Below are 22337 nucleotides of genomic sequence, written 5' to 3'. Positions count from 1 at the left end.
CACAGTCCACTGTCATTTACTATACTTGACTTTCAAGGAAATGTTATGCTGTGCTTTACAAATACTCTAAGTACATTAATTATATTGTTGTCATTTTTTTCATGTGTTCTCTTTACTTTCTCAGGTCTGCTATTTAAAAGATGTACGTTGCTGCTACCCACAAAGGAAAGACTAAAGTACATTCACAAGATACTTGCAGAAGTAAGATCATACTTCTTAATTGGTTCACAATCTTGATTTCTAGTAAAGATATTTCTTATATCTTACACTCATTTCAGATCCATCTTTAATTAGTAGATTTTCATGAAAAACCTAGTAAAAATTGATGATAATCTAATATTATACCAAGTACCTAGAGATTATAAAACAGCAAAATATAGTAGTCTTTTACTTATTATAAACAATTTTTACATATAGCTAAGAATATCATTCAAGTTTATTAGATTTATCAGAGAATAAAAGTGTTTTTTACCTTACATGAGAATCCTGAGGCTGTTTTAAAATAGTGATTTAGATATCTTATTAAAATGAAATAATTTCTGGGGCAGCCCAGGTGGCTCAGCAGTTTAGTGCCACCTTCAGCCCAGAGTGTGATCCTGGAGACCTGGGATCGAGTCCCACGTCGGGCTCCCTGCATGGCGCCTGCTTCTCTCTCTGCCTGTGTCTATGCCTCTCTCTCTCTCTCTCTCTCTCTGTCTCTCATGAATAAATAAATAAAATCTTTAAAATAAATAAATAAAATAAAATAATTTCTGAATGTTAACTTACTGTTTAAATGTACAAAAACATAGGAAACATATTTTTAATTTTAAAATGACAAAACTTTTGGAGGCGTCTGGGTGGCTTAGTTGGTTAAACATCCGACTTTCAGTTTTGGCTCAGATCATGATCTCAGGGTCATGGGATTGAGCCCTGTATCAGGCTCTGTGCTAAACAGGAAGTCTGCCTAAGATTCTCTCTCCCTCTCCCCTCACACACCTACATGTGCACACTCTCTCTCTCTCAAATAAATAAATCTTTAAAACATTTAAAAAATAAAATAACAAAAATTTTATGATAATTTATGACTTAGAAATGTGTATCTGTGTTTTTAGGCATAATCTCTGTATAAGCTTTTGAGTTTCACTATACAAACTCAAACATACATCCAACACTAATAGTTCAGTTCTACACTCAATAGCATGTGAACTGTTTCTGATGCATTAGCTTTGTTTCATGTCAGTATTTGCACTGAGTTCAGGTCTATATTATTACAGCAGCTTCTCAGATCTTTCTGCCATCTATTTCTTCACTTCCCAAGACATTCTATATGCTGAATCAAGGTTATTCTTCCTAAAGCATTCCTTTCATAGAGTTATTTTCTTACTTAAAAATCTTTCAGTGGCTACTCAGTTTTGGCAAGATAAGGTCCAAAGTCCATAGCTGGTATTTTTAGGGCTCTTCCTGACAATGCCGCCTTGCTTCCTACTACATTGAGCCTAGTTAAGCATGTCCCACATAAAGCTTCTTTTTTTTTTTATTTTTTATTTTTCCACATAAAGCTTCTATACAATTTTGTCCTTATTTTGTTTCCCTCACTTATCTTTTCCATTCATTGTATTTGAATCCTACTTTGAGACAATGCTTTTTTCACATGCTTCAGAAGGTCTTTTGATCATTCCCAAATTTATCTTGTTTCTGCTTTCACAGTGTCTGATATAGTGTATATTCGGTCATTTTAACATTTATGTATATTCTAACCTGAATTATCAAAATAATTTCATGTGCATATATTTTATTCTTCTAAATTCTTCTAAATTAATTATGAACTCCTTGAAGACAGAGACACTGTTTTATACTTCTTTTGTGATCTCACCTACGTGATACAATGCTTATTAGTTATTTTACATTTTAATTATTTTCAATTAATATTGAAAAATTCCTGCATATTTACATTAAATTTGAATGTCCAATAATTGTATGGTTCGATTGGAAAAGGGGAACTAGGGGTGGCTGGATGGCTCAGTCAGTTAAATGTCTGCTTTGAACTCAGGTCATGATCCTGGGGTCCTGGGAATGAGCCCCCACCCATAGGGTTCCCTGCTCCAAGTGGAGCCTGCTTTTGTCTCCCTCTGCCTGATGCTCCCCCTGCTTGTCCTCTCTTGCTCACTCTCTCTCTCTTTATCAAATAAATAAATCTTTAAAAAAAAAAAAAAGAGGAATTAATTCTTGTTTTCTTTACAGGTTTCCTGTTTTAAATTCAATGGCTGTGCAGCTCCTATTCAGTGTTTAGGATTACCATGTTATGGCATGTTTTTACAGGTACATTTTTTTTTTTTTTTTTAGTGAAAGAAGAAAAAATGTTTTTTGAAGTGTTAACAAGTAGAGTATGTAGTCTACCTTTCTGTAAGTTAATAAAAATAATAGTAATCTAAAGGAGAACAAGATAAAATTATAAAGATTTGAGGAAGTGTTAGTCTAATAATGTGTCTGCCACCTCAGATTTTTTTTTCTTGAATTTCTTGAGGGGAAGAACATTTAACATTTATTTGCTCTACAGGAATATCCTTGAACTTTCCAGCCAATTGTAAAGACTAGAAGTCTTGTGGGTGGTGCATGTGTGTATAATAATTTTTTAGTTTTGAGCTAGTTATTTAAAATATGATTTTAGGGATCCCTGGGTGGCTCAGCAGTTTAGTGCCTGCCTTCAGCCCAGGGTGTGATCCTGGAGTCCTGGGATCGAGTCCTACATCGGGCTCCCTGCATGGAGCCTGCTTCTCCCTCTGCCTATGTCTCTGCCTCTCTCTCTCTCTCTGTCTCTCTGTGTCTCTCATGAATAAATAAATAAAATCTTAAAATATATATATATATATAAATAAATAAAATATGATTTTAGAAGTGAAAAAAAAGTGTAGCTTTGGGAGATGGTAGATGTGTGTGTTAACTAACCTTATTGTGGTAATTATTTTGCAATATATACATATATAAAATCACTACATTGTACACTTTAACTTAGACAATGTTATATGTCAATTTTATCTCAATTAAGCTGATAAAATAAGAAATCAACTACATGATTTTTTAAAAGTTTTTGACTAATCTTTTATTATAAACAAAGAAGATAGGACGCCTGGATGGCTCAACGGTTTGGTGCCTGCCTTTGGCCCAGGGCGTGATTCCCGAATCCCAGGATCGAGTCCCGCATCAGGTTCCCTGCATGGAGCCTGCTTCTCCCTCTGCCTGTGTCTTTGCCTCTCTCACTCTCTGTCTCTCATGAATAAATAAATAAAATCTTAAAAAAAAAAGAAGATAATAAGATAATACTATTATTTAATGTTATTCAATATTAATGATATATTATTAATCTATTATATTCTAAGTAGTTTAAATGTACAGTTTACCCTTGAACAACATGGATTTGAACTGTCCAGGTCTACTTATATACAGATTTTTTTTAATAAATACAGTACTGTAAATATATTACTTCTCCCTTATGATTTCTTTGTTTTATAATTTTCTTTTCTTTTTAAAGATTTTATTTATTTATTCATGAGAGACACAGAGAGATAGGCAGAGAGAGAAGCAGGCTTCTAGCACGGAGCCCGATGTGGGACTCGATCCCAGGACCCCAGGATCACATCCTGAGCCGAAAGCATAGGCTCAACCATGGAGCCACTCAGGCATCCCTGTTTTAGGATTTTCTTGATAACATTTTCTTTTCTTTCACTTTGTTGTAAGAATACGGTAGACAATACACATATCATACAAAATGTATGTCAATTGACTATGTTATTGGTAAGACTTGCAGTCAGCGGTAGATATTAAATAGTTAAGTTTTAGGCAAGCCAAAAGCTATATGCATATTTTTTACTGTGCAGGGGTGTCAGCACTCCATCCCCTGTCTTGTTCAAGGATCAACTGTAATAACTTATTTAAAACTTACACAACTTTGCAAGGTTTACAACAGTCTTGCTCTGTATCCCAGCTTGCCAGCCACCATCTGCAAGCCCAGATTCTGGTAGCCTACGCCCTCCTACCATCCCTTTTCTAAGATAGACTTTTGCTTTTGGGGGATGGGAGGTGGGTAGAGACGTAATATAAACATATATTTATATAAAATTCAAAAGGTACAAAGTTGTATAAAGTGAAAATTAAGTCTACCATCAAGGCCTGTTGCTGGTCCACCAAGTTCCTTTCAACAGAAGTAACCATTGTTAGCAGTTTCTTCTATGTCCTTCCACAGAGAAAGAGATTAATTTTTAAACTACTAAAATCCAGGGCACCTGGGTGGCTCAATGGTTGAACATCTGCCTTTGGCTCAGGTCATGATCCTGGGGTCTTGGGATCAAGTCCCACATCAGGCTCCATGCAGGGATCCTGCTTCTCTTTCTGTCTCTCTCTGTGTGTCTCTCATGAATAAAATATAAGTAAATAAATAAATAAACAACTAAAATCCAGTTCAACTGCTTTAAGAGAAACTTATTATTTTATTATTTTAAAAAAATATTTATTTATTCATGAGAGACAGAGAGAGAGAGAGGCAGAGACACAGGCAGAGGGGGAAGCAGGCTCCATGCAGGGAGCCCGATATGGGACTCCATCCTGGAACTCCAGGATTACTCCCTGAGCCGAAGGCAGACACTCAACTGCTGAGCCACCCAGGCATCCCTACTTTAAGAAAAATTTAAATCATTAGTCAACCTTTTTCAAAATCTAACAATAGTGGTGAGCCATTTGAATTTCCTTTCCTTTTTTTTTTTTAAGATTTTATTTATTCATTCATGAGAGACGCAGAGAGAGAGAGAGAGAGAGAGAGAGAGAGAGAAAGGCAGAGACACAGGGAGAGTGAGAAGCAGGCTCCATGCAGGGAGCCCAATGTGGGACTCGATCCCAGGGCTTCCAGGAATACACCCTGAGTTGAAGGTGGCGCTAAATCGCTGAGCCACCGGGGCTGCCCTGAATTTCCTTTTCATATATGTTTAACTGTACAGTCTGGTTGGCTCAAAGACAATTATTAAACTTTGTCCTAATAAAAATTTTTTGCTTGTTCACATCAAAATGTTAATAATAAATGCTCATAATTGTCACATTAAAATGAGATCACTGTCATTTGTAAGCAATATCATAAATGATTAACCAGAAGAAGACAAAGGGATTTTATTATAGTCTAAAACTAAACCACCGTATGGTTGTGAATCAGATCTCTAATGTGTGTCCTAGGATTTTGGCCTTTGTTATTTTACCCATACTGCCAGAGTTCAAGATTCAGTACCATTTGAAAGTTCTCTGAAATAATACTCCCTTTACAACCAAAAAAAAAAAAAAAAAAAATTGGATCTTGGAGCATTTCTAGGATTTCTTTATGTAAATTTTCTTTTTAATTTTAATTTTAACATTCCATCGTGGATAAAAATTGTATGTTACTTCGATCATGTGCTACAGCAGTTATGCTCATAAGCTAGTAGTGACTTACATTTTGATTTGATGATCTGAACATCTGCAATGTTTCCTTTATTTTACTATTCTCAGACCTTAACAGCAGGTTGGGATGAACTTGAGTGCCATCGTGTATATAACTTCTTATGTGAACTGACTAATCTCTCCCGCAAGATGCAGACCGCTGTCTGCAGCAAACCAGGTAAAAAAAAAAACTATAGCTCACAGGTAATATTATACAGATATTAAAATAGAAAAAAAAAAGCAGAGCTCAAAAGTATATTTAAAAGTCAACCATGGGGGATCCCTGGGTGGCTCAGGGGTTTGGTGCCTGTCTTTGGCCTAGGGCGCGATCCTGGAGACCTGGGATCGCATCCCACGTCGGGCTCCCTGCATGGAGCCTGCTTCTTGCTCTGCCTCTCTCTCTCTCTCTCTCTCTCTCACTCTCATGAATAAATAAGTAAAATATTTTAAAAAAAGAAATATAAGGGGATGATAAATACTGAATTAGATTTTGAGGCAAACATGGCATATGATTAGAGAAAGAAGTATTCGGAGGGCTCAACTGTATTAATAATATTTTATTGTTTAAGACTGGATGGAGGGGCACGTGGGTGGCTCAGTGATTGAGCCCCTGCCTTAGGCTCAGGGCATAATCCTGGGGTCCTTGGATTGAGTCCCACACTGGGCTCCCTGAGGAGAGCCTGCTTCTCCCTCTGCCTGTGTCTCTGCCTCTCTTTCTGTGTCTCTCATATAAATAAAATATTTTAAAAATTTTTTAAAAGAATGAGCATAACAGCATGTAACCATGAAAAACTGCCTACAGGGGCAGCCCGGGTGGCTCAGCGGTTTAGCACTGCCTTCAGCCAGGGACGTGATCCTGGAGACCCGGGATCGAGTCCCATGTCGGGCTCTCTGCATGGCGCCTGCTTCTCCCTCTGCCTGTGTCTCTGCCTCTCTCTGTGTGTCTCTCATGAATATATAAATAAAATCTTTAAAAAAAAAAAAACTGCCTACAATCTAAATGCCCATCATCAGGAGAATGGATAAATGAATTAAGTATCCATACAGTGAAAACCATTAGTAGTTAAAATGAGTGAACCAAAGCCACATGTAGTAATATGGATAAATCTCAAAATGTAAGTTGAGGGTAGCCCGGGTGGCTCAGCAGTTTAGCACTGCCTTTATCCCAGGGCATGATCCTGGAGACTCGGGATCGAGTTCCACATCAGGCTCCCTGCATGGAGCCTGCTTCTCCCTCTGCCTGTGGGTGTCTCTGCCTCTTTCTCTCTGTGTCTCTCATGAATAAATAAATAAAATCTTAAAAATATATATATAAATTGAAAAAGATAACCAAAGGATATTTTCAATATGATACTATTTATATACAAATTAAAAACATGCAAAATAACTCTATGTATTTTTTATGGTAACATACATATATTAAAAAATATAAGACCATAGTTGGGAGATGTGATGTTAAGTTTAACTTGGCTGGGCCACAGTACCCAAATATTTGGTCAAACATTATTCTAGATGTTTCTCTACATTATTTCTTAGATGAGATTAACATTTAAACCAGTAGACCAGATGCGTGGTGGCTCAGTCAGTTAAGCATCTGCCTTTAGCTCAGGTCATGATCCCCTCATCCTGGGATCCAGCCTTGTAATGAGCCGTGCATCAGGCTCCCTGCTTCTCCCTCTCCCTCTGCCTGCCACTCCCCTGCTTGTTCTCTCTCTCTCTGTCAAATAAATAAATAAAATCTTTAAAAATAATAATAAATAAATAAATCAGTAGACTTTGAATAAAGATTACCCTCCATAACATGAGTAGGTCTCATCAATCACTTGAAGGACTTAGTAGAAAAAAACTGACCTCCCAAGCAAGAAAAATTCTACCAGCAGACTGCCTTTGTACTTGAACTAAAACTCTTCTCTGGTCTCTAGTGTGCCAGCATACCCTGCAGATTTTGGACTGCCAAATCTCTACAGTCTTGTGAGCTAATTCTTCAAAATAAATTTTTTTCTGTGTGTGTGTGTGTGTGTGTGTGTGTGTGTGTTCTATTTTTCTGGAGAATACTGACTAGTACAAGAAAGTCAAAACCCAAATTCAAGATGCTGATTACCTCTGAGGTTGAAGGGGAAGAGGATTGGGAATGATATACAAGAAGCTGTAACTGTACCTATGTTTTATTTATTTTTTAAAATCTGAAGCAAATGTAGCAAAAAGTAAAGCTTTGACAAAGCTAAGTGATTGGTACACAGTATTTGTTGTAGTATCTCTGCTTTTCTGACAGCTTGAGCTATTTCATTATGAAATCAAATTATAGATCAAAAGGCAGATTAGAAGCCCAATGAAACAATAACAAAATTAATTTATCATGTCCCTCTCTGGATCAAAAAAATTTATTGGCTTCCTGATGTCTTCAAAATAAAATCCAAATGTTTATACTGGCCTTCACATTCTAATCCCAACCTACTTTTTTTTTTTTTAAGACTTTATTTATTTATTCATGAGAGACACAGAGAGAGACAGAGGCAGAGACAGAACTAGGCTCCATGCAAGGAGCTTGATGTGGGATTCAATCCTGGGACTCCAGGATCACGCCCTGAGCCGAAGGCAGATGGTTAACCGCTGAGCCAGCCCCCAACCCACTTTTTCAAATTTATTCCCTACTGTTCTCTGTATCTGTTTGACATAAGAGTAGTCTTTATCACTCTCCTCACTGTATCTCACACATCTCTTAAACATTTCTATTCATATCTTTTATTCATCTCTCTCTCTTTTTTTATCCCCTAAAATACCATCTTTTAAGACCCAATTTGCCTGACTTCCTCTGTAAACCCTTTCCTGATCCTCAGGCCTTCAGTAATCTCTGTCCTCTAAACGTCTGTGTTACTCGGCTTACTACCTCAGGGGGTACTTATTTCATATGACCTTAGATTACTGGTGGACTTTCTATTTACTCTTGTCTTACCTACAAGTAAGTAGAACATAAGTGGTATAAAGATGTAAAACAATGCCATCACTATGGAAAACAACTTGATTGTTTCTCAAAAAGCTAAACATATTATTATCACATTGCCAAATAATTCCACTCCTAGGTATTCCTAAGGGAATTGAGAGCTGGGACTTGGAAAGATACTTATATGCTAATGTTCACCACAGTGTTATTCGCAAAAGCCAAAATTGGAAACAACCCAAATATTCATCAACAGATGAATGGATAAACAAAATATGGTGTATCCATACAATGGAATATTTTTCAGCCATAAAAAGGAGTGAAGTTTTGATACATGCTAAAATGGATGAACTTGGAAAACATGATAAGTGAAATAAGTCAGACACAAAAGGACAAATATTGTGATTCCACTTAAATGAAGTACCTTAAACAAGCAAATTCATAAAAACAGCAGATTTGAGGTTATTAGGAACTGGGGGCAGAGGGAAATAGGAAGTTATTGCTTAATGATTATAGAGTTTCTCTTGGGGTAATAAAGAGTTTTAGAAATAAAAGTTGTGAGGTGGAACAGCATTGTGAATGTAAGTGATGCCATTGTATTTTATACTTTAAAAATGGTTAAGATGGCAAACATTGTTATATATTACTTATATGTATATAAAGATATAGAAATACATTTTTCTATAATTAAAAAATTAATAAGATAATATATTTTTAAAAGTTTGTTTATTTAAGGGGATCCCTGGGTGGCTCAGCAGTTTGGCGCCTGCCTTTGGCCTGGGGCGCGATCCTGGAGTCCCGGGATCGAGTCCCACGTCGGGCTCTCGGCATGGAGCCTGCTTCTCCCTCCTCCTGTGTCTCTGCCTCTCTCTCTCTTTCTATGTCTATCATAAATAAATAAATCTTTAAAAAAAAGTTTGTTTATTTAAGTAATCTCTACACCTAACATGGGGTATGAACCCATAACTCCAACATCAAGAGTTGCATCTTCCAACTGAACCAACCAGGTACCCCAATAATATAGATTATAAACTATTGAATTATATACTTTAAATGGGTATATTATTTGGTATGTAAATTATATGTATTTTAATAAGTCTGTTTAATAACACAACCACAAGATACCACTTCATTCCCAGTAGGATGGCTAGAATCAAAAAGTCAGAGAACAACAAATGTTGGTGAGAATATGGAGAAATTGGAACCTTCATACATTGCTGGTCAGAATGTAAGATGGTACAGCCACTTTGGAGAGCAGCCTGAGTTCCTCAAATGAGTAAAGAGTTACTGTATGACCCCAAAACTCCACTCCTAGGTATATCCACAGAGAAATTAAAACATATGTCCACACAGAAATTGGTACACAAATGTTAAGAACAGCATTATTTATAATGCCCAACAGGTGGATACTATCAAAATGTCCATCAGTGGGTGAATGGATAAGCAAAATGAGGTATATCTATGCAACGGAATATTATTTGGCCATAAAAATGAAGGAAGTACTGATAGATGCCATAACATGGGTGGAACTTGAAAACATGCTAAGTGAAAGAAGCCAGTCACAAAAGACTACATACTATATGATTTCATTCATATGAATGTCCAGAAAAAGGAAATCTTTAGAGATAGAGGGTAGATTATTGGTTAAGGCTAGGGGTGGTAAAGAATAGAGGGTTGGGGGTGATAGCTAAAAGAACAGGATTTCTTTTTGAAGTGATGAAAATATTCTAAAATTGACTTGGTACTGGGTGTACATCTCTGTGAATATACTAAAACCACTGAATTGTATGATGTGTCTATCTCAATAGAATTCTTTATTTTTAAAATATTTTATTTATTTATTCGTGAAAGATACAGAGAGAGGGAGAGACATAGGCAGAGGAAGAAGCAGGCTCCCTGTGGGGGAGCCCCATGTGGGCTCAATCCTAAGAACCTGGGAACACACCCTGAGCCAAAGGCAGACGTTCAACCACTGAGCCACCCAGGTGTCCCTCAATAGAATTCTTTAAAAAAGAGTCCCTTCATAATCTAAAATTATTACAGAGGAAAATGAAATAACACTTATAGTACAAAGTATATTACAGACATCTATCACTGACCATATCCACGTGCATATCCAATATGCATATAAGCCTTTCTTTTTTTTTAAGATTTTATTTATTCATGAGAGACACAGAGAGAGAGAGGCAGAGACATAGGCAGAGGGAGAAGCAGGCGCCCTGTGGGGAGCCCAATGTGGGATTCCATCCCAGGACCCTGGGATCATGAACTGAGCCAAAGACAGACGCTCAAACACTGAGCCACCCAGGCATCCCCATATCAGCCTTTCTAGGAAGAATGGTTTATATAATTATTTTGTCTTCATAGGAAGTGCCCGAAAACTGGAATTAAGGATCAGACTGTTCTGTAGGAACGTCCTGCTTGATCACTGGACACATCAAAGTGATTCTGCTTTTTGGTTGACACGTATATTAAAACCATGGCCAATGGTGAATCAGGCAAGATTATTGTATATCATCTTCGGACCAGTATCTCCTCAAGATGGTGAGCATACATTTTGGGGGGATGTATGTTACAAAACTGGTTAATTACTTCTATTTTAGAAAGCATATCTTTTTGTACCTGCTCACTTTCCTCATTCCTTATGACTGAACTATGTTTCATGATTTCATAGATGTACACAACTTTAGCTTATGCATAGCTTAAGCTTCAAGACTACAGGCCATTACCAAATATATTCCCATCATCTCTGGTATACCTAAAGATCACTATCTTTCATTTGTAAACATTACCTCACCTCGAGATTATGTTTGCTGCTAGAAGGGAATCACAGTGTCTGTAAAGCACAGTAGTAGTTGAAATTGACATTTACTTAATTTTGGATGCATAATATGATTATTTGCATTTTTTGTCTTTCTAATTAAGTTTTACTTAGATTATTGTTAATATTAGTGTGCAGTTCTTTGGTTTATGTTGACTACGTTAGGAGGTTACCAGTTTAAAGTATCAGCAGGAAACCGATCTGGGATTAAATTTTATTGTGTGTAATTCACAAAGAGAATTGGTCATAGGCAAATATTCAAAACTTGACTGGATTACTGTATTTTCATATTAATGTTTGGAAGATACTCAAATACAGTGTGGTCTCTTTTGGGGAGGTTATCAGATTTCATCTGATTTTAGTAAGATTATATTAATTGTTTATTATCATTTTTGTTACAGGAGTAGCATTATCTTTGAACTAGAAGTGCTGTTCTGCTTGGTGAAACTATGTTTTCTTTACTTCGTGTAGCTATTTTTGCTAAACTTCATCACAGCAGTCAGAGACATTCACATTTATACTGTTAGCAGAATTGACTTTTCACTATGAAAGTAGCATATATAAGCAATGGGATTCCATAATGCAATTCAATTTCCTTTCCATGAAGTCTTTATCACAAAGCCAACTATTCTGTCATAGCCTAGTTTTTGTTTCAATTATCCAGGACAGGTGGTTTGGCAGAAAATGATAGAAGGACCTACGGATGAATCCAGTCTGAAAGATTTGGCTGATGCTATTAAATTACTGTATGACACAGGCACCAAAGAGTGGACAGCAGATGATGTTATCAGTCTTGTAGATGAACTATCAGGTAAAATACATATTTAACACATAGAGTAGTTGAAATGTATTCTTAGAAGACAGTTATAAAATTGTAAGGATAATGCTACAGGTAACAAATGAATTGCCTATTCAAAATCACTAAATGTTCTAAAATATTTAAAGAGTTTGGCATTATATCTGAAGAGAATGCATATAGTCAACTTCCTTTCCTCCAGTTGCCAATTAATATGTATGTTTATTACTATTATTATTTGAAAGTTTCATAATTAAATTACCTTTATTATTCCCATTTTGCAAATTCTCACAAACAACCTCCTAGGTTGCATAAGAAGAAAGCCCTCTCCTGTTGGCACAGGAGAAGGAAAACAATTTTTTCTTAAATTCTTGCAGAATCTTTTAGATTCTAAATTTTATAAGATTTCTTTCCTTATACAGAATTAGACCATCTTGCCTTTTGATCTATGTGTAGGAGGAATGCTTTGACTATATTACTAGGACATTTGTAAAAGCCACCATAACTTGGCAGTAATCTCTGTCTCTGGTTGAATGCTGTAATTGCAAAACTAAAGCACTTTTTCTGAGCTTTTTCCTTGGCACTAGTATTTCCAATAAGGCGATATAATATTGCATGTATTTAATGATGTTTACTAGAACTATTATATAATTTCTCACCAAATAACTGTTCTTCCTCTAATAAAAGTGGTTCCCCGTGAATGGCTTCTAGAGAATAATGCACGTCTCCTAATCCTAAGTGGGAACAACATCTGTTTCACTTTCATGGCTAGTAAAGCTGTGAATGGACGGGCCATTGAACTGGCAAAGCTCATTGTCTTTTTGGCTTTGGTAAGTAAGAACAAATTTTTCTCTAGCAAATTGTTTACCATGATAGTTGGCTTACCAAGGAGCTGCCCTGAAGGAACAGAAATATGTTCAAAACATTTTGAAAGAATCAGTATTTAAGGGCAGCCTGGGTGGCTCAGCAGTTTAGCGCTGCCTTCTGTCCAGGGCCTGATCCTGGAGACCTGAGATCAGGTCCCATGTCGGGCTCCCCACATGGAGCCTGCTTCTCCCTCTGCCTGTGTCTCTGCCTCTCTCTCTCTGTGTGTCTCTCATGAATAAATAAATAAATAAAACCTTTAAAAAAAAGAATAAGTATTTAAGCATATATTTTTATGTATACTTAAAAATCTATATATTATCATATCATATTTGGAATTGTTCCTTATATTAACGTCTCCCCACTTTATGTCCATATTTTCATTATGCAGCTCTGCCAAGTTATATTCTTTTTCTAAAATTCCATTTAAAAACACTTTTTATGATTTGCTTCAAAATAATCAGTGGGCAGCAGGGAGAGGATGTGAAAGTAAATGGTAGTAAAGAGGAAACAGGATCAGTAAGTGATGAAACTAGGGAATGGCTATTGGAAGTTCATTATACTATTATCTCCACTTTTGTATAGTTAAAATGTTTCTCAAAAGAAAACATTAAAGAGGCATTAAACGGGGTGGCTCAGTTAGTTAAGTATCCGACTCTTGATTTTGGCTCAGGTCAGGATCTCAGGGTCATGAGATCTAACCCAGCGTCAGAATCCATGCTAGACATGGAGCCTGCCTAGATTCTCTCCTTCTCTCTCTGTTCCTCCCCCACCCCCCTCATACTCTCTCTCTAAAAATAATACTAATAAATAAAACATTAAAAATATATCAAATATTCATTCAATACAAATTGAGTGCTTTACTATGGGCCATATACTGTATGAGATTCTAAGACTATGGAAATTAATAGAAAAAATCTTCTACCAAAAGCTGCTTAAGGTCTTTGAGATATCAAGGTACATATAAATAAGTTCAGTGTGATAAGTACAAAAATATATGTACAAAAAAACACAAACAGAGGTAGCAGAGAGGAACCAATGTTGGGTGAATACAGAGCACAGACAGGGCTTCCCTAGCCTCAGTAGAAATATGTTTTTAAAAATGGATAGGAGGAATTTGCCAGGAGATTGGGGGGAGGTACAAATTATTCAAGGGTGTACCTGCATGAGTTACATAGAAATGTCATTGATTTGGCTACCATCACAGATGCCATCCCAACCAGTGCTTCAGAAGCACTGGAATAATCTTCCAGGTGACTCTTGTCAGGAGTGACTGAATGTAATCCATTTCCTATGGAATGGAGACAAGGACCTTTACCAGCCCAACTGCTTAAAACATGAGAAACCTCTGTGGCTCTTCTTATAATGTGAAACTGTGAAGAAAACTACTAAGTTAACTACATTCTCAGTGTAAATATTTATTTTAGTAATTAAGCAGATTGCCTCAGAGAGAGAGAAATGGAACTGCATGGCTATATGTGCAGGACTGTAAGCAGCTCAGTATTACTTCTGGAGTAATATGTGCAGAGGAGGAGGAGGAGGAGGAGGAGGAGGTAAGGCTAGATAGGAAGGGAAAGGCTAGGTAAGGAAGGGCTTTGTCAGCCATTCTGTGGGGCTTGAACATATCCTCTACTAGGAAGCTGCTGAAAAGTTTTAAGAAGGTGAGAGACATGATCAGTTTTAAGTTTTTGGAAAGTCACTTTGGCAGCACTATAGCAAGTAGAATGAAAAGCACGTCACTTCGGGTGACTTCCCTAGAAAATCTCCGATAAACATCTCAACTCTGATCACTGATTTTCTCTAAGTGGTTTCAGATTTGTCTTTTATCTTCGTTTACTACTAGTGTTCTTAAGCCATTGTATGTGTGGTAAATCATCTCCCAGAAGAGATTGAGAGTTCTTTGACATCCAGGACTGGGTGGCTTATTTTTTTCATAGTATCTGGAAGAGTGCGTTACACTTAATATATAGTCAACGAATCTTTCCTGCCAGGTTTACGTTATAACTAAATGTTGCACTACTATATGGTTTATCTTCATGCTGTGTATTATTTGGCTGAGTGAATTAAATTAGAATGTTAGTAAATAAACCTCTTTCCTTCTGGCCAGTTTTAATTAACATGTAATCGCTAAATATTTTATCTTTTATTTTTTTAAAGATTTTATTTATTTGAGACTGAGTGAGAGAGAGAGCATAAATGGGGGGGGGCGATATAGAAGGGGAAGAGAGGCAGAGGGAGAGGGAGAAGCAGACTCCCTCCCTGCTGAGCAGAGCAGCAGATGCTGGGCGGGATCCCAGGATCCTGGAATCACAACTCAAGCTGAAGTCAGACATCCAACCAACTGAGCCACCCAAGTGTCCTTAAATATTTTATCTTTTGGGCAGCACTGGTGCTCAGTGGTTTAGCACCGCCTTTGGCCCAGGGCGTGATCCTGAAGACCTGGGATTGAGTCCCAGGTCGGGCTCCCTGCATGGAGCCTGCTTCTCCCTCTGCCTGTGTATCTGCCTTTCTCTCTGTGTGTGTCTCATGAATAAATAAATAAAATCTTAAAAAAAAATTTTATCTTTTGGGGATCCCTGGGTGGCGCAGCGGTTTAGCGCCTGCCTTTGGCCCAGGGCGCGATCCTGGAGACCCGGGATCGAATCCCACATCGGGCTCCCGGTGCATGGAGCCTGCTTCTCCCTCTGCCTGTGTCTCTGCCTCTCTCTCTCTGTGACTATCATACATAAATAAATTTTTTAAAAAATTAAAAAAATTTTTATCTTTTAAATAATAGGTAAATATTCCCTGCAGCTTTCATGGTGGAGTCACCATAGTTCTCTTGCCTATTAAAATTGCCTGTTTGTTGGGGCACTTGGGTGGCTCAGTTGGTTTGGGCGTCTGCCTTGGGCTTGGATCATGATACCAGAGTCCTGGGACTGAGTCCCACGTCGGGCTCCCTGCTCACCAGGGAGTCTGCTTCTCCCTCTGCCCTTCCCCTCTGCTCATGGTTTCTCTTTCTCTCTTAAATAAATAAATAAAATGTTTAAAATATGTAAATAGGGATTCCTGGGTGGCTCAGTGGTTTAGCGCCTGCCTTTGGCCCAGGGCGTGATCCTGGAGTCCCGGGACTGAGTTCCGCGTCGGGCTCCCGGCATGGAGCCTGCTTCTCCCTCCTCCTGTGTCTCTGCCTCTCTCTCTCTCTGTGTCTATCATAAATAAATACATACATACATACATACATACATACATAAATACATAAATAAAATATGTAAATAATAAAATTGCAAAAAATAAAATAAAATAAAATAAAATTGCCTGTTTGTCACCCTTATTGAATTTCTGGAAAATAGAGGCCCTGTCTTTATGGCTTAACCACTGTATCTCTAGCTTTTAACATCTGCTCAGTAAATATTAACCAAGTGAATAAATGAGCAGAAATCTTATTTTTGATGTGTTTAATATTTGCGATATTAGTTCTTACATTAATAAATAATGTGCTATGATAATCTTGAACAAAGCTTTTATTTACATCATATTTTTTGCCACTAAAATTGTACCATTTGAAAGCAAAGGAGAATTAGATGTAAAAGCATTTCCCACTTATAAACTCAATATGATGTCATGTGTAATAACTTCTGTAAAGTCATAAAGCATCATTGTCAGTACCATTTTCAAATTCTACAGTTTTCTTCACATGAAGATTTACCGTAACTCTTTTCGTTATCTAAATCAGGTATGTGAGAAAGAACTCTACTGCATGGATTGGGCAGTTAAAATGATGCAAAAAGTCTGTAAAGTCTTTAGCACTCCAGTGGAAAGAAATAACTTCCTACAGAGTGTGGCAAATGCGTTTGCATGTGTTATAATGGAAATGCTGCAGTCAGTTATGTCCGGTGAGTGAGAATGCGTGTAGACGGTGCACAGGTGTGACTAAAATGCATCCTGGTCTCCATTGAAAACAGAGCTAATTCCATGGAGACTTTTATTTCCAAACCAAGAATAGAAGAAGCAGACCTTTGTTTGTTTGTTTTTCCACAAGATATATTTAGCTCTTGGTTTTGCTCCTTTTTATATCTCATATGGATTTTAATGGAAAACCTAAAGAGTCTGCTCTGAAAGGAACGAGTTTCAGTTTTGCACAGCAAAATGCTCACTTGCTCACTTACCATCTATCATAAACATCATAATAATGCCCTATGTTGTTTTGTTGCAACATATATTATTGTATAGTTTTATTAGGTAGCCAACATGATAATTAACCCTGTTTTACAGATGAGAAAACTAAGGTGAAGAGAAATTATTTGACTTGCCCAGGGTCATGGAGTTAGAGGCAGTAAAGCATGGACCAGCATCCTTTTCTGCTGACTTCTTATATAGAGCTCTTATCTGATTCCCTGATTTCAGTGTTAACATCTGACTTAGTAAAGATCACTAAGAAGTCTTCTGTTACATATTATTAGGGAAAATTGGAACATCTTGTTCCAAATAAATCATGTATTTAAAAATTTAACTGTCATTTCCTTTTCCCTACTGTCCATTCCTGTGTGGGGCATACAGGAGACCGTGACGAAGATGACAGAAGCTTCTTGAATCTGTTCCATCTTGTGCATGCTCAGGCTAACTTCCATAAGGAAGTCTTGTATTTGACCATGAATACTCTTTCTACCTAAATACTCAAAAAGCCTTGCATTGAGAGAATACCTCACTGAACTAACAATTCCAAGAGTGCTACTTTTCCACCCTCAAAGAACAGCAGCCATGGGACTTTTTATCACCTAAGTGACCTAAGAACTCAAAAGCTGTACAGAATTTTAGAAGCAACTGCTTGCCCTATTACTAACATAAAAATTACAGGCAAATCCAAGAGTGTATTGAGATTTCTCGGGAAAACAAGCTGTGCCTCTCCAGATTTTGGTAAACCTCACACCCAACTCAATACAGCATTAGTGTCCGAGAATCTGGGGCTAACCTGTATGTGTGGATGTTTGAAGCAAGGGAAAATTGTTTTCTAGGTAGAGCTGACTCAAATTCACTAAATGGTTTATATCTGTTCTCTTTGCTGAGGTTCTGTAGACATAATCTAGAATGTTTTGTGAGGATCTGCAATATGATGTTTTGGAATGTACAGATATAAATCACATCTTTTACCACCTTTTTGGCATATGATTACAAAAACATTATATTTTGTTCATGTTTTGCATGAACTAATCAAAAACCAAAAACCAAAGGAAGTGGATCTATACATATTCATACATATATATGTGTGTGTGTGTATATGTATATATACATATACACATATACATTTTCCTCTTTAAGACAAAAGTCTATAAATAGAGGAAAGTATACGTTGTCTTAATACAATTAAATCATCTTTTATGCCTTCCTGGAGATTAGAGTAAAATGTTGCAAATAAGGGAAAATATAAAATAAAGTACCTGTTCTGCTGCCAGAACAATCTTTACAAATAATTTGCACTTCTTCCTAAAGCTTTCCTCCCTGTCTAAAGAGTGGAACTTGAAGGAAACTGGAAGCAGCATGCATTGGCTAGAGCAGCCCTGAGAGGGTGGAGTTTTCACTCAAGTAAATGGATTCCAGGAAGCTCCAGGACTATTTCAGTCTTACTAGCATTTACCCACTGCTTTTACTATTAAAATTGAAACTAATAGTGTAACAGGGCTGAAATCATGCCGGGGCCCTCCTGGATCTCCCATTTTCTTCTCCTTGGGTTTGATCATTTTATTTCTGTTAAAGACATACTCCTTCCCCCTGGACTTCTCAGAGTCTGGCTTTCTTTTCCTAAGCCCTTGACTTAACTCTGTAGCTGAGGAAGGAAAGGAACACTAGAAAATATAGAAACTACTCACAAAAATGGGGTGTAAATTATGGAAAATTCTCAGGTGTTTGGTAAGAGGGGCTCAGAGATTTAGTAGGATTGAGGAAGAGTGAACATTTTGGAGAAAATAGAAATTGTGATAAGATTTTACTATATTTCAGTAGCATAAACACTTACCTTCATTTTTGGAATGTCAGAAATTAACTACTTTTTCCTGATGGATCATCCAGCTATAATTCCATCAGTGGCAGGAATTTTTTCTCTAGAGTTCAGTATTTGTATATTCGTGTAGAAACAGAGTTCTTGCTTTTATCTTAGCTTCATTTTCTTCCTCTCATTTTAATAATTCACTCACCATTAAATTATAAAGATTAAAAATTGGCAGATACCAAAATACGAAGTAATACCTTGCTTTTAGCCTTTTCTTCCCCCTCTCTCACTCTTTTTCCTATACATGCTCTGAAAAGCCTAACCCACTTATTTATCAAAACACTGGTGATTCCAAGTTAGCAAAATATGCCCATTAAATTATTTGAGGAGGGATAGTAAAAACTTTAATATTAACAGTGAATATTTTTAGTATTTTACTCAATAGATGTTAAGTCTCATTCTCTTAGAGAAAGAAATCTGGCCTTGTGAAGTTTCCTTGAATTATCGAAGTCCCCACAGTGATTATTTTCAGCACATTTACAAAATTTTGAATCTCGTTATACACTTGAATTGACATGACTGCTGCTATAAAATTTTTCAAACATATTGTATTATCCTGGCTAATTGTGAGATTATTATCTCACTCTGCCCCAAAAGTTGGAACATAAAAAAATCGAGTTCATTCTTTGGATGCAACAGAAAATGAAGTTGTCTTGCTACCAATAAAAAGTAAACTGACAAGTTCCTCATTTGGTTATTAATAGATAAAAATAAAATTGCAACCAAACTTGCAATTTCCTCAATTTAGCAGCTCAGTGTTTTTTTGTTTGTTTGTTTGCCAAACGCATTTGTCATCAGGAATAAAGTGTGACATCAAATGTTAAAGTGGGAGATTAGCTTGCAAAAGTACATATGGTTATCACTGGTATCAATGTTTAAGGGACAGTATAGACACGGTGCCATCAAAAAAGGAGTATCGGTAAAAATGCATAGCCTAAAAAATGCTAGGAGATTGTCCATTTCTAACTAACTTTAGAACAGTCATAACAGAACAACATGAGCTGCTAACAGGTCTAATAATTTATCCTATTCTTTTCCTAAGTTAGAAGATTGACCTGGCCTTCTAGTTCTTTTTTTCCTTTTGATAGTGATTCCCTCATCTCCTTTGACTTTCATTTGAGGCTGATTTTTACTTCTACTAAAAAGCAAGCCCCATGATACATCATTATCTTTACTATTGATTCTAAACACACAATACCATACTAATAAACTAAGGACACTTCTTATAAACTCATTTAAAGCTTATATCTTATGATAAATACTCTGCACCTTAAGAAACCATGGAACATCTATCCTTAACACTTTTTTGAGTAATTTCTTCTGATGGCCTTCTGATCCCTCAACTTCTTTATTGTATTCACAATGCAGGCAGTAAATTGCTGTGTTTGGGAAGCGGTTTAATCACTCAGGAAGTTCAAGTAGTTGCTTATTGGGTTGCTCTCCACAGCATGAACAATAGACACCTTATTTCACACTTGTCCCATCCTCTGATGACTTAGTTCATGCTTCCAGTTCTTCTGTTACGAACAAAGATTTTATTGCCAGGATAGTCATCTACCTGAAGTAGGATTAGAGCAAACATGAGGTGTGCAGGAAAAGATGGAACTGGAAGAACCATCTTATGGTAATAAAAAACAAACCTTTACCTCTTTGTGTGATTATTACTTAAGAGTTAATCTCTTTAAGTGAATAGTACTCAGTTATATGATTACAGATTTCTTTTCAATTCCACTAGCAGGTAGCAGTGAAACCTGTAAGAAATCAGGTTATGAACATATGCTCCTTGGTTTATTGAAACATCACTAAGATAGGAAAGATGACCTGAAAGACAGCTGTATTGGATAGTCTTCTCTAGATTAAAAAAAAAAAAAAAAAAGTGCCGAAGTACGAAGAACACATTGTTTTTCCAACAAGAAAGCAAATATAACTCCAGAAATTTCCTCAAGTAACCAGAGACTTTAAAAAATTTTTAGGTTAGCCCTTGAAAGGCTTTCTTATAAATGTGTACAAAACTGAAAAATATGCATTGTTATTTTTTAAATATTGTATTTATGGTAAAATGTCTTTGATAACCTAAATATTTGCTAAACTTTATTTGTTATTTATTAATATTAATAAAATAAAACTTAAATTGGAAACATTCTAACTTGTATAGAGTTTGTCATTATGCAAATCATTGAGTATAATTTCTTTATTTTTTATGGAGGAACTTATTTTTATTTAAGCTGTTAGTTATAGCTCTACCATGATCAAAACACAAAACATCTTAATATAATATTGCAATTAGCTATATCTATGTCTATTTATGCTTAGTATTACAGTACATAAATCACTTTAGTCAAATAATTTCATTTCGTGGCAACAATTCACAAACTGAACAATAATCTAAAGTAGAACAGTAATCTGTACTATTCTATTTAATTCAGAGACCAAATTCCCAACAATTAATGTTCCAAATACTACAGTTATTGTAGTTTAACATTAGTTTCAGAAACCAAAATATGAAATTAAGTATCGTGGATTACCTGCAATTTCCCATAACTACAAGATCTGTTTTTCTAAGAACAAAGAACTTCTTACATAAGTCTAAATGTACTTGACTTAGCATGTTTGAGTTTATAATGGAAGTTGTGTCAATGGCTTTTTCTGTTTCTTCTTTTATATATGACTTTGTTTTTATTTTTGTTTAAAATGGATGGAAGCAAAACTAACTTAGAAGAGGTCATTCTAGGGATGCCTCGGTAGCTCAGCGGTTGAGCGTCTGTCTTTGGCCCAGGGCGTGATCCTGGGGTTGGGGGATTGAGTCACACATCAGGCTCTTTGTGTGGAGCCTGCTTGTGTCTCTGCCTTTCTCTCTCTCATAAATAAATAAAATCTTAAAAAAAAAAAAAAAAAAAGAAGAAGAAGAAGAAGAAGAAGAGGTCATTCTAGGTTTAGCAAATATCTGTAGTGTGATAAAGCCAAAGCATGTAATCTACAAAGACAATTTTCACTTCACTAAGCTTGTCTTTTATTAAGGGAAATTCCCTTTTCTTGAGTAATTTAAAATTAAAATGATATTTTTAAGGGATCTGAAGTCTGAATAAGGCCAATTTAAGCCCTTCAAAGCAAATAAATTTTTTGAAATTCAATAAATCATGTCATGCCAAGTTGCAAACTCAAAAAGTTTAGATTTGATTCTGTATACCCAGAACAATGAGTCTTAGGTGGTTCAAGACTTAGTAACATTTATCTTTCCATTATTTAACTGTTTCTCAAAATATATCCTCTTTCTCCTGAAATAAAATACATCACTTTCTCATACAAATCCCTATTTTTTGTCAAGAAAGCAGAAATTAGTGTAATAAAAAATATTAATTTTTTCTAAGTAATCTACAATTATTTAGAGATGTTTTGACTGCATTGATGTGGGCCAAGTACAATACCCATTCTATAGGACAGGATTGCCTCATGA

General features: G+C 36.3%; 1 protein-coding gene across 3 annotated transcripts in view; it reads left to right on the top strand.

The window, feature by feature from the left end:
• The window catches only part of FBXO47 (F-box protein 47), a 28212-nt gene extending 6432 nt beyond the window's left edge, over positions 1 to 21780 (top strand). For 2 of the 3 annotated variants that reach the window (XM_072780353.1, XM_072780352.1), the window contains exons 4-11: positions 125 to 201; positions 2224 to 2301; positions 5509 to 5617; positions 10745 to 10921; positions 11863 to 12009; positions 12682 to 12824; positions 16574 to 16733; positions 17398 to 21780. In XM_072780353.1, coding sequence (XP_072636454.1) covers positions 125 to 201; positions 2224 to 2301; positions 5509 to 5617; positions 10745 to 10921; positions 11863 to 12009; positions 12682 to 12824; positions 16574 to 16733; positions 17398 to 17510 — 1004 coding nt within the window. In that variant the 3' untranslated portion in view covers positions 17511 to 21780. Of the gene's footprint in view, positions 1 to 124; positions 202 to 2223; positions 2302 to 5508; positions 5618 to 10744; positions 10922 to 11862; positions 12010 to 12681; positions 12825 to 16573; positions 16734 to 17112; positions 17336 to 17397 lie in introns of those variants that run through there. The other variant, XM_072780354.1, reaches the window with a different exon arrangement.
• Positions 21781 to 22337: the final 557 nt, after the last annotated feature.

The sequence above is a fragment of the Canis lupus genome, chromosome 16, assembly GCF_048164855.1.
Source record: "Canis lupus baileyi chromosome 16, mCanLup2.hap1, whole genome shotgun sequence".
In the NCBI taxonomy this organism is placed as follows: domain Eukaryota; kingdom Metazoa; phylum Chordata; class Mammalia; order Carnivora; family Canidae; genus Canis; species Canis lupus.
The sequence above is the reverse complement of the archived record's forward strand: the minus strand, read 5'-3'. Positions and strand labels throughout refer to the sequence as shown.